The sequence below is a fragment of the Phaseolus vulgaris genome, chromosome 4, assembly GCF_000499845.2.
Source record: "Phaseolus vulgaris cultivar G19833 chromosome 4, P. vulgaris v2.0, whole genome shotgun sequence".
NCBI classification, from domain to species: Eukaryota; Viridiplantae; Streptophyta; class Magnoliopsida; order Fabales; family Fabaceae; genus Phaseolus; species Phaseolus vulgaris.
In genome coordinates this window covers 32,474,365-32,486,469 of record NC_023756.2, presented here as the reverse complement: position 1 = coordinate 32,486,469, position 12,105 = coordinate 32,474,365, and the positions used below count along the sequence as shown (strand labels likewise).

The 12,105-nt window shown below is 33.2% G+C and overlaps 2 protein-coding genes across 2 annotated transcripts; both read right to left on the bottom strand.

The window, feature by feature from the left end:
* Nucleotides 1–212: 212 nt before the first annotated feature.
* On the bottom strand, nt 213–5,744 carry LOC137836478 (uncharacterized). The gene is made up of 12 exons (XM_068645171.1): nt 5,453–5,744; nt 3,088–3,153; nt 2,367–2,996; nt 2,149–2,274; nt 1,687–2,063; nt 1,509–1,590; nt 1,343–1,432; nt 1,155–1,268; nt 938–1,066; nt 739–842; nt 564–654; nt 213–481 (listed from the first exon to the last, which is right to left on the bottom strand). Exons 2-12 carry the CDS (start codon nt 3,133–3,135, stop codon nt 371–373), a joined length of 1,902 nt encoding a protein of 633 aa, XP_068501272.1. The 5' UTR covers nt 3,136–3,153; nt 5,453–5,744; the 3' UTR covers nt 213–370.
* Nucleotides 5,745–6,443: 699 nt separating this feature from the next.
* On the bottom strand, nt 6,444–11,803 carry LOC137837535 (protein SGT1 homolog A-like). The gene is made up of 10 exons (XM_068646554.1): nt 11,442–11,803; nt 11,067–11,136; nt 9,992–10,116; nt 9,672–9,798; nt 8,710–8,806; nt 8,515–8,580; nt 8,096–8,234; nt 7,048–7,130; nt 6,875–6,979; nt 6,444–6,762 (listed from the first exon to the last, which is right to left on the bottom strand). Exons 1-10 carry the CDS (start codon nt 11,599–11,601, stop codon nt 6,655–6,657), a joined length of 1,080 nt encoding a protein of 359 aa, XP_068502655.1. The 5' UTR covers nt 11,602–11,803; the 3' UTR covers nt 6,444–6,654.
* Between the last annotated feature and the right edge of the window lie 302 nt (nt 11,804–12,105).

Genomic DNA, 12,105 nt, shown 5'->3' with positions numbered 1-12,105 from the left:
GAAAAGGAGACCACAAAAGCAATCAAAATAAAAATGCATCTGAGATAGGTCACAATGTGGAATGAAATACACTTCAAGAAACAAAATAAAAAATTATTAATAAAATAATAATAATTGAATATAAATTAAAAAAGAAAATAAAAAAGTTCACTCTTAATGAAACAATAACAAACCAACGAAAACTTCAATAATATAAAATAAGTACTCCATTAATGATCATGTACTTGTGCATTTAACACAACGCTACCACAGTCAATTTAAAATAAAAGATGCACAATTTTTTTCAACTACAACTGTAACCTCTGTTACATGGTGCATGTAACTTTAGAATTGCAAAGTTTGTAAAACAATTCATATGAATAACTTATCATCAATGTTCACCATTCAACTTCAAATCCGTCAAAATATTATCTCGATATATATTTCGAGGATCAAATAGCCACTTGCACAGCATTTCTCGTCGCAAAACTTGGAGATCCTCCTAAAATGTACATGTTTAATTCAGTATACCACAATGTAAATGTAGAGAATGAAACTGTGAAATCTATAAAATTAATAAGTACCGTAGTGTAATGTGGCATCGTCTTGCCATCAAAGTCATCTCTCCCATTCCATATCTCCATATATTTGATTACTATAACCCCAAAATCATACCTGCATACATGATACAGGAACACATGAATTAATACGATATACATATGAATCAACATAACAAGTACGGTTGTTTTATATATTTACGTGTTTGGTTGGGAAGGAAGACGTTCATATACAATTTGAATAGGAGGACTGGTTGTTTGAGCAACATTGTCAACATAAAGAAACAACTGTTCAAGTTGATTGACCTACACATATCAACATTATGACAATCCTTCACATTCAACACAAATGAAACACAATTATCAATTCATTCACCCTTAAACATACTCCAAGTACATACCATTGCTTTGTCAATTTCTGTACGTTCGACAATACATCCAGGAAGGGAATCCAAAACATGCAGTTCCATAGTATCACGATTCAGGACGTAGCACCACCAATGGTCTCTATAAATCGTGGGGACAAACACCTACATGTGTGAATATATTTTAAATTTAACGTAACATGAAAAAAAACTCATTAACAGGTAATTAAGGATAAATAAATAAACCACTCACAAATTCACACTGTGATAGCCCTTCTAATTCAAAGAAACCCTTTTTATAAAACGACATGTAGTCCTTCTTCTGCCAAATTGTGGGACTCATGGTCATTTCTTTGATCACGCGACTCTATAACAAACAATAAGTACTGTTAACATTAACTCCATCAAAAAAAGAACAATAAATTCACACAGTTGACTTACCGCAAAGAAAGAATTAAAGCAAAAGCGGTCAATCCCTCCAGTTCTATGATATTCATCAAGCATGAAGAAACCAGTTGCAAATAACATAACCTAAAAATACATTGCAAGTATTTCAATTTACAAACTATAATTCAATACAAATCAAAGGTTATAGAAAGAAATGTACCATGTCATTAACTCTTGACCTGGGACTTAATGAATGCAAGTCAGCCCCAGTCAATATCAGGTTTTTGATGTCAACAACAACACTGCAACAGGACAAAAAATAAAAGCTCAAAGTAACTGACTTAAATAAGTTAATTAAGTAATGGTAATTATCATCAGTTCACTACATATTCACTTACCGGTTTAAGTACAGTCCCTGCAATGAACACATTATTGTATATATCTTCATTTCATCAAGGGGTATGTCTTCAGCACCACTGCCTTTGTCTTCAGCACGAGCACTAGGTTGGTCTTCAGTACAAGGAATTACTAATGACCAATGATTTACTTGGTGCACTTGTTCTTGCAGAATTCTAATTTCCTTCTGCAGATCACATAGCCTCTTGTCATTGGCCATAATTTGCTTTTGGGAAAGTTCATGTTGTTGAACAATTGTTTCCCATTCACTAAAAGAAGGGCCAGTACATTCATGTTTCTCATGTGAACTAACACGTACGGCTTCAATAACAATATCCAGTCGTCGTTCTTCTTCAGTCAAGGGCCATTCCCATGAAATCTGAAATACAAAATTATTTATTATGATAAACAGATAAACAAATTAAGCCAAAATTATCAACCACAAAGTTAACAATATAATCTACCTCAGCTAATAAAAAAGCATCATGTATCTTTCTTGACCGAAGGTTTACACACGACCATTGCAAAAATCGAGGGAAACGAGAATTATTTCCCGCTTTGCCCAGCCCAACATGTTCAACTGCCCACAGCTGTTGCACAAAAACATTACTAAATAAAAACTTTCATTTAAAGATGATGAACATTACATTATATCGACCATTGTCCTGAATTTTGAACATACCTGCAATACAGCAACACAACCAACTAAGTATATCTCACACGGATTCTTTTGTTGGTAATATACTTTGGAAGCCCGAGTTATACTGGAAACAACTGATTCATGAACTGCACCCCCCCAATTGTACATGTGGAGTGCATCTAAATTGTCTAAAAGTCTAAAAGGAAAGCTACAAAAATTCTTATAACTCCTAGGAAAATAAAAAACAACAAATGAAAGCAAAATGTATAACCTACAAAAATCATCAACATTTTGTCTCAGCCTAAATTTTTCATCACTCATTTTCTTCATAATATTACATACATTAATGTCCTCTCCGGCAAACAACTGATTCACCAACCCTTCTGTATCATCCTCTAAATTTACAACTTCCCCCCCAACACGCAATCCCAGCCCCACACAGATATCCATAAGTGATAAAGGAACTAATTTTTCCCTAAACATAAAACTTTGCTTACTCCCATTCCATCTACTTAGGAGTTCTCTTAGAACGGTACTTGATATTTGCATTATGTCTTCTACTTCAGCAATCCACTTAAAAGGAGTTTGTTGTATCTTTTCTCGTTGAAAAGAAGTCAACCTACGGTTCACTTCAACAATGTACTCTATTTGCACTGTGTGTCTCACTCTAACCTAGAAATTCAAAGCACATTATAACTAATATTTAATTCATTTCAAAAATAAATAAAAACTATTAACAACCTTACAATATAACCAATCTTACATTGAAGTCCTTTTCTTCACCATCACTTTGTCTTGAACTTGAAGTCATGTTGCAGACAATAGGAAACTGGTAATTTTACAAAAAATTTCATCACATTAAAGTATTGAACTACTTCCAATGACCTATTTTAGTATTACATTACACCCTCCAAACATTATATTATACGTGTACACTAAAACACATATATTAAATAAGGTCAACCATACACAACATACATTCAGTGTGCCTCAGCTAAAAACAAAAGCAAGTGTTGATATATTTATTCCTATTTTCATATTCTAACAATACGAATCATTAATTTTTTTTTGGAGCCTTGATATACCTACATTTTTTCTTCCCAATGTTTTGTGTATTGGGTGCGCCTACTTTTATGGATTTTCAATCACTACTAATTCTTTGTGTTTTAGATAACAAATGAAGCTCAAGCTAAGATTAGTATTTGGAATGCCTTTATCTTAGTAAGTTGACTCTATGTACCATCATTATACAATGTAGAGCTGCAATCCAGTTTTTGGCAATGTATTTCTTGTTCTGCAGGAATGAAAACTTTGATAACACTAGTACATTTTGTTCATGTCATCTCAGTTTGTCTAGCTGATATATTTCCTAACATTTTCTTTCATGTCATTTACTAGTCACTTTTGGGTTTTATGAACTCAAAATATTAAAAAATGAGTTTCCTATGGAACATGAATAACCAAAAGTAAATGAAGAAAGACATCTTAATTTAATCATGTTCATCTTTTATTTTTCATAGTATAGTAATCTTACAAAATACAACCTTTTAATACCCAACTCAGCAGAATAGTATATTTGGCTTACTTCATAAAACTGATTTCAACAATCATGACGATAACATTTTCAAACACATTCCTAAAAAAAGAAAATTCGTTTTATATAGTAAACAACTTTATATAACAAAAAAATGCTTTCAAATAAAGAGTTGATCTCCACCAGCATACCTTTCCAAACTTCAGGATAAAACTCTTCACTAAAGAGCTTATCTCTTTCTTTCATGTGTATAACATCTCAAAGTTTTCTACTAATGCAGAGATTTATATAGTACTTCAAATATCATACTTAGTTTTCCAAAAAACTCAAAAGCTCCAGATCAATTTAAACAACATATATGTTCTTCTATACACTCTCGTAATATCCAATTTCGTTTTTCTTTTTTCTTCAACATTTTTTAAGTTGATTGGTGTGCCTTATGGACTATGTATTCAACAATTACAATATCTATGGAATCAAGTACATGTTGATGCAAATGGTGTTATCGACGTTCACGAGTTCAAGGTAATATAGCAAGCCTTCATTTTTGGATGATATTTAGGAAATCCATTCACTTGCATGTGCCCAATGCATGTTCAATTTTACCATTGTAAAGGCGTTAATCTTAATGGTATTCTGATATAAAAAGTTAAACATGAAACATAAGGGTGGGGACATCCCTGAAATCTTTCATTTTATTTTATTTATTTATTGTAAATAAAAAAATATTTGATTTATATGTATAAAAAAAAACTAATGAAAATAGGAACCATGAAAAAAATTCATCTTACAATACCCTCCTAAATTTGAAGATTTCTTACACAGTATACAGAATATGTATTAAACTTGGATATCTTCATACAAGAACTTTTACAATTTAAGAACTTAAGGATTGTATAGTAGTTAGGAACAAAATCATTATGAACATAGAAAAATGGGAAGAATATGGACAGTGAAGGTGCAACGAATGCAAATCAGAATTCACTAAAATTGCCTCATGAATTGGGAGACGGATAGTGGGATGAAGCATATATGAATTGCAATCTCACTTTCTGCCACAGTTTTTTATTTTAAACAAAGAAAATAAATAGTTTACAAAAGTAGAGAACCATTATTCTTTTAGGAATCAAACTAGAAAACATTGAAAGAGAGTTTTCTCATGTGACATGCCTACTTCAGTTGCTTATTGCTTACACCATGAATTACTTAAAAGAAATAAACCATTCTATCAACTTCAAGTGGTGGCCAAAAGTCTGGGTCCCAGTCAATTACATGAAAAATTGAATTTCTCTAATGGTTCTGATGCACGTTATGTAAGGGAAAATCATTTTTAGACACTCCAGTTTTACCACCATCACTATTGCCATTCACATCACTATTTTTACCATACTTTATATGCATTGAATAGGATAACCCAAAACAAAACCCTAAAATCAAAACCCAAAACAATACCCTAAAATCAAAACCCAAAACGGAACCCTAAAATCAAAACCCAAAACGGAACCCTAAATAACCCATAAAATTCAAACTCAAATAGAAATCCTACATAGCTACTATAATGCAATAAAATCTTAAACCCTAAACAAAAACTAACCTCCAAAGAAGCCCTCAAATCGCACGCACACCAATTGCCAACCCAGATTGAAGGCGTAATCTTGCACTGAATTGAAGGCACCCACTTTTTCTTGCGCCAGAAGCACCGCCGATAAATGAGGAGCACCAAGCTTTCCAAAACGAAAATACCCAGGAGCACCAAGCTGTCCAAAACGAAAATACCAAGGAGCACCAAGCTTTCCAAAACGAAAATACCCAGGACCACCAAGCTGTCCAAAACGAAAATACCCAGGAGCACCAAGCTTTCCAAAACGAAAATACCCAGGACCACCAAGCTTTCCAAAAAACGCGTATAAGAATTTTTTAATTTTTTTTAAAAGGACAAAATTGCCCCTGCCATGTCATTAAATTTGCCACCTATTTGCCACCTAAGCAAGTTGTATCCAGGCGCAGAGTTGTTCACGTATCACTACTCATTTGAGTTATTGTGTTCCCAAGTTGTGTGTGATATGACAAGATCTCACCTTCCTATTCCATTCTATTAGGAATAAGACAAAAACTTACACTCCCATTATTATTTTTTTTTAATTTTATGAATTAAATTTTGAATCAAATAATACGCATATTTTAATTATGATATTATTTATTTTTAAGGAAAAAAAATTAACAAAGATAAAGTACAAAACTCAAAAAGTGTTTTCACTTTACAATAAAAAATATAGAATATAACAAATCTTCTTATCAACTTCTTGAATGATAGAAATGCTCACTCAAATGTTATGTTTGAGAAAGAATAGAAACTTCAAATGTTATGTTTGAGAAATAATAGAAACAATATGACTGAAAGATGGTATGAAGGTATCGGGATTCCAGTTTAGGTTATTTAAAAATTTAAAAATGTGAGAGTATGTTTCATTTAGGGTAATTTAAATTTCTTAAAAAAGATTAAAACTGACAATTAATATGGAGGTGAATTAAAGGTATGGAGGTGGTGCCAATGCCATTTAAAGAAGCATTTAAGGGAAGGAGAATAAAACAGAGAGTTGCATTATATTAACCAAATAGACCTTGTCCTCAACAAACAACCATGAATTCAGGTCCCAGCGAAGACAGACAAACCTCGTGAAAATAAAATAAAAATTGAAGAAAATAATCTCTAGTTCACAGTCAGCTAAGCAACAGAAAGCATTCAAAGTATAATCTCACACCAAATTATATGAAAACATAGATTCAGAAAATATCTTAATATTCCCATTTCTTCAACTCCATGCCATCAGGAGGACTTCCCTCCACCTTCTTTGACCCCACTTCTTTCCAGTTTGTAGACAGCACAGTTCCATTAGACTCCACCTATACAATATAATTGAAGAGAGGTGAGGAGCAGTGAGCATGCACTGAAGACAATTTGCTGCCATTTTCTAAATAATAGTTGTGAATGATAGATGAAAAATGCAAAACTTACAAATGACTTTTTCATTGCCCTTCTTGTATCCTCATCTGCATCTTGGTATATTTCCCGGAAAAACTTGTTCAATGCAGCATCACCATCAAGTTTTTCATCTTTCTCCTGAAATAAAGAATGTTAGGAGCAAGATTTGCACAACTAAAACACAAACAATTAACACATTTACAAACCTCTTTCTTGACTTGAGCTTCGATCTTGTCCCAATCTCTGGTTTGTTTTGAGGATGGATAAGAAGGTCTTTGACTTGCAGTAACTGCAAAATTCACAAAAAGGGATAAAGCATTTTAGCATGAAAATAATGATAAAGTTTATGGAGGGGCATAATTAGATCGATATGCCAATAATAAGGTCCATCAGATTCAGGAGAAACCCTATTACTTGAAATGAAACAACTCCATGTTCAACAAACCATTGGATGTACTATAAATGAATGTTTTTACTAGTCCTAGCCATACAAAGGTTCACCAGTATTGTAGCTAGAATGTGTAGCCTTTGGTAAAACGGTTTATATTCCAGCAGAGATGAAGTCTCCAGCCTTTTTCAATGACTTTCTAGTTTTACATTTTCGTTCTTTAATTCACCAAATTCCCAATTCCTCTCCTTAACTTTAGCAATTTCTAATCCATCTTCCTTAAACACAGTACACCCTCCCACCCTTCACTTGTACAAATTGTAGTCCCATGTTTCTGCTCTCAATACATCCATCACATTCCCACCTTCGTAATAGAAACCCATGGCATGCAGAGGGATTTTTACCTTCTACACTCAGAAATACAAGTTCAGTCCTCTAATGCAAATCCCATTTCCTATCTCATTTTCATCCCACTACTATTGTTTCTGCCAGGTCCCAGTAGCCCATGGATAAATATGTCATGATGTCTCACCTTATTTGGCTAGTTCCTTGCGCTGTTTCAGTGTTCGCTGATCAATCCCACCTGTTTTTTTTTGTGGTTCTTGTTATTGTTAGCTATTATTTTGCATGTCACTGTTATAGCAGCTGCTCTGCAATCTGCTTGCAACTAGCAGATTTGGGTCACTCACTTTAAACCACTATCTAGAATTAACTACTCTGATACATATCAATAGGGTGGGGAGGGGGATTTCACTGTAAACAAACACCACATAAAGAAACAGGAAACCATTATACCAAAGACACCAAACAAGTCATAGAGGAGGAAACAGAGGGAAACTCTAGAATCCAAATAAGTCTCAAGTTACCCGAAGAAGCATTAACCCTCAGTGGAACTATAACGTTTCTGGTGAATTCAAGAGATGTCCAATGAATAGGTTCTGCTTTCTCAAGGCGAATTTCAATTTTGGTTGACAAAACTTCATACCGGCAATTGGAGGGTAGAATCTGATAGAGGGAAACCAAAGATCAACACTGTATACAGAACAGAATAACAGAAAACACTAATATAAACCATGCAAAGGAGTTTAAATGCAACTTTGGAAATACAGGGGCTTGAGACAAGCAAAAAAATAAAAACAATAGGACAAGATAACCAAGGCTTAAACTATCTTCAGTATCCACCACATTAGAACACAACCAAAATTATACTATGCACGAATAAGGCTATAAGATACATTTCCCAGTGATCCAATCTTCTATGCTGACAAACCGCTCTTGTTCATACCTTTCCAAATAAGCGAGGTTGAAAAACATATGCATCTTCCCCTGGGACATTAATACTAACACTTAGCTACAAAAGAGAAAAAAAAAACAAGGAGGAGGAAGTAGGATTAGAATGTGATTCACCAAAATGAATCGAGGAGTATTAAAAGCCAGCAAAGACAGAATTGACTAAATACTATTATGATGTGAACCATACTATTTGTTCGCCGAACTCAACAGTAATGCTTTCTTTGGGGATTTTCTTTGCAAATATGGTTACAACCACCTGATCATGTTTCTGGTAGAATTCATGCCTGCATAAATTTTATTTTCAAAAGGTGAAAGCCTGAGCAATTAGTAATTTAGTTTCTTCCTTCAATAGAAATTTTTCAGTTCACATAGTACAATATTATCATAAGCAAATAATGCGACGTTGAGCATTACAGACTCAAAATAGCCTTGTTTGCAAGTTCTCCCTGTCAGATACTAAATTAAGAAATTGTTAAAAAATAAATAAAAACTGCAGGAATATCTTCTCTATAAGCTAATTGATAGATATCAAATAATTCAGGATATTTAATTGAACAGTGGAAACTTTTCGGATTGTTGGTTAATGGCTTTGTATGAGAACCCACCATGACCAAGCACTTTAGACATTGATCCTTATCACTTGACTATTCTAATATAAAGCTTAATTTTTGCATAAGGAGGATGGAACTGTGGCCAGTGTAGCGTCCATACTTCAAGCCCAAAGGTCTCTTGAATGAAGATATGTGCAAGGACATTAAATATATAAAAAAAAAAATCATTCATTTGACTTTATCCAAATCTTTAAATTTTGGATGATTAGTTCAAAAACACAGCATCAAAGTCTATAATCAAGTGGTCAAAAATTAGATCTTTCCTCCCCTCATTCTTTTAAGGAAAAGATAAATTTCAGCAGAAAAAACTCTGGGTTATGCATTGTTCATGCTAAAGCCCTGGAAAATGTTAGACAGAAAACTATACATAAACTTCATCTAATAGATTAAGCATTTGGAAGTGTTAATTTTTAAGACATAAAAATAACAAATACCAAAACATAAGCAGGATAACTACAGCAGCAGAAGCACTGTTAATATATATAAAAACAATCCTAGAAATGAATATGCACAACCATAAAGTATAAGCATGTTTGACCTATATTTAGGTTTATTCACTGCAACTGGTGGCTGCTCTGGAAGATCATCCTGTTGCTGAACATCTTTTGGATTAACATCTTGTGCTATGGTTTTTTCCTGTATAGGTATGGTGGTATAAGATTCTTCTGTTCAACACAACATGTCCATCAAGATCAAGTCAGTTTCCTGGCTAAAAATGACATATTTACTTCCAACAGTCAAGACACAGTCCTCAGTCATACATAAAACAAAATCTAAAACATGAAAATTACACCCCCAAAGACAAAAAAAGTTTAATTAAATATGAAGGGTTTTAACATCAAAAAGAACAAAGTTCACCTTCAATGAGCTTATCACACTCTTTGATTAAATTAACAAATCTTGAGTTGTCTGGAGACAACGAAGCACCAGTCTCCAGAGCAGCCTTGGCAGTCTGATATTCCTCAAGCTTCATGCATGCAGTACTGCAATTGAAACCAACAAATCAAAATTAAATCAAGTACAGCATGCTGATAAAAAGACAAGTACATCACGGTTGAACAAAGATAAAGAATTGAGAACATCTTATGTCAATATAAAATAAAATATGATCTGGTGATGTACAGAAAGCAATTTCAATAATCTTTAACCCCAGATATCCTTATTAATAATCAACCATCACATAAAACATTGTCATATTTAAATTTAAATAAATTTTATATTCAAGTATAATAATCCCTTCATTATTCAAGAAAAAAATGCAATTAATGGTTTAAATATAAGGCAGAAATGCTTTGATAAGAAAGCAATTATATAATATGCATACTAGTATCAGATATATGTACACCATGCATACATTGTCAATTTTGAGGTGGCTGTGCATACACATATAGTGCCACCTTCAATCACTGTTTCTCCTCAACTGAATCTCCACCTTTCACACTTTTCAGCTTAGCATTAATTTATACAAAATGAGTATCCCATCTGTTTCCTATTGTTATCCTCATAAATAAGGATCTATCATTTACTCTAATAGAACACCACAATTGGATTAAATATTCGTTGTCCATCTAAGAGGTTGCTTTTGACAACAGTTAGCAAAAGCAACAATATTTCTGGATATTATATATTTGAAAAGTTAGATTACTCACTTGGTTCAGCTCAATCTTTTGAAATTTAGTCCTGCACCTTAAGAACTACTTATTTCAGTACTCACATATTACACTTTTAACTCACTCATTCCGTACACATACACTTACAATTTTGGCCAACAAAGACTAAAACTGATTAAAAGGTGCACCTGCGTAGGGACTAAAACAAATGGTTTCTAAGTAGGGACTAACACATAGATTATGCAGGTATAAGAACCAAATGGATAATCAAACCTATAGAGAAAAAAAAAATTGTAAAGACTACGTGGTGGCGTTGTACTTACCCTTTCCGCAAATATGCTTTTGGCAGAGAAGGATTCAATTCAATTGCTTTGTTAGCATCAGCAACGGCCTCTGTACAAAAGAAAAAAAAATCAAAAAATCATAATTTAGTAAAACATTACAACCACATATCTGCAGTGTGCAGGCAACCATGAACACAATTCTCAAATTTATTTATTTTTTTATGAAAAAACAACCACATCAAAGACAGACATCAGTCGATAAAAACAATTTAATCTTGGTCAAACTCCCAACTCCTCCAAGATTACCCAATTGAACACAGATTTATTTGTAACAAAAGCCCAATGATTCACACAGAACAGACAAAAGGGTATTCAAGAAACACAAATTCTTTAAGGGAGGAAGTGAGAGTGTACCAGTCAAGTTGTTTAATTTGATGTTGCCTTGAGCGCGGTCCGCGTAGAGTTCGGCTTTGTTTGGTTCGAGGTGAATTGCCTGAGAAAGAAGGTCCACTGCGAGTTCGAAGTGATCTTCGACAAAGGCCTCTTTGGCTTTTGCTTCAAGATCGGAAGCCATGGGAGCAAGGAAGAGAGGAAAAAAGAAGGTTTGAAGAAAGAAGAGAAAGAAGATTCTAGAGAGGATGTGAGTGGTTTGGAATTGGAAGAGACAGAAGAAGGAATAGGAATGATGGATTGACCTGAGAGAGAGATGTGGGATGGTTAATATGTATACAGGAGAAATGGAACAGGCAAACTGCAAGAGAGACCAAAGGAGTAGACTTTCACAAGTCTTCCTAAAAAAAACCACTATATTATTATAATTATAATAAAAAATAATAATCATTATATTAGTAATTATTACTATTAGTAGTTAGCACTTGATCATTATTTTTTTCTTTGAAACATAAAATAACTATAAAACATTACTTTCTTCATTTGTTTTATATTTGAATTAGTAAAATTAAAATATACAAAATTATACTTATTATTATTATTAAGATTACATGTCTTAACCTATAAAAACATAATGAGAACCCTATTTATAGTTAATTATGAATATGTATTTTTATTGGGCATTTGA

What these genes read in the sequence shown, in the direction of transcription:
- LOC137837535 (XM_068646554.1), bottom strand. Translation starts at nt 11,601, where the DNA reads ATGGCTTCCGATCTTGAAGCAAAAGCCAAAGAGGCCTTTGTCGAAGAT. An exon ending in GTGTGATAAGCTCATTGAAG is followed by an intron (nt 9,799 to 9,991) that starts GTGAACTTTGTT and finishes TGTGTTGAACAG; the next exon opens with AAGAATCTTATACCACCATA. An exon ending in GTGAATAAACCTAAATATAG is followed by an intron (nt 8,807 to 9,671) that starts GTCAAACATGCT and finishes AAATTTATGCAG; the next exon opens with GCATGAATTCTACCAGAAAC.
- LOC137836478 (XM_068645171.1), bottom strand. Translation starts at nt 3,135, where the DNA reads ATGACTTCAAGTTCAAGACAAAGTGATGGTGAAGAAAAGGACTTCAAT. An exon ending in ATGCTTTTTTATTAGCTGAG is followed by an intron (nt 2,064 to 2,148) that starts GTAGATTATATT and finishes TTTGTATTTCAG; the next exon opens with ATTTCATGGGAATGGCCCTT. An exon ending in CTTCCTTCCCAACCAAACAC is followed by an intron (nt 655 to 738) that starts GTAAATATATAA and finishes TCATGTATGCAG; the next exon opens with GTATGATTTTGGGGTTATAG.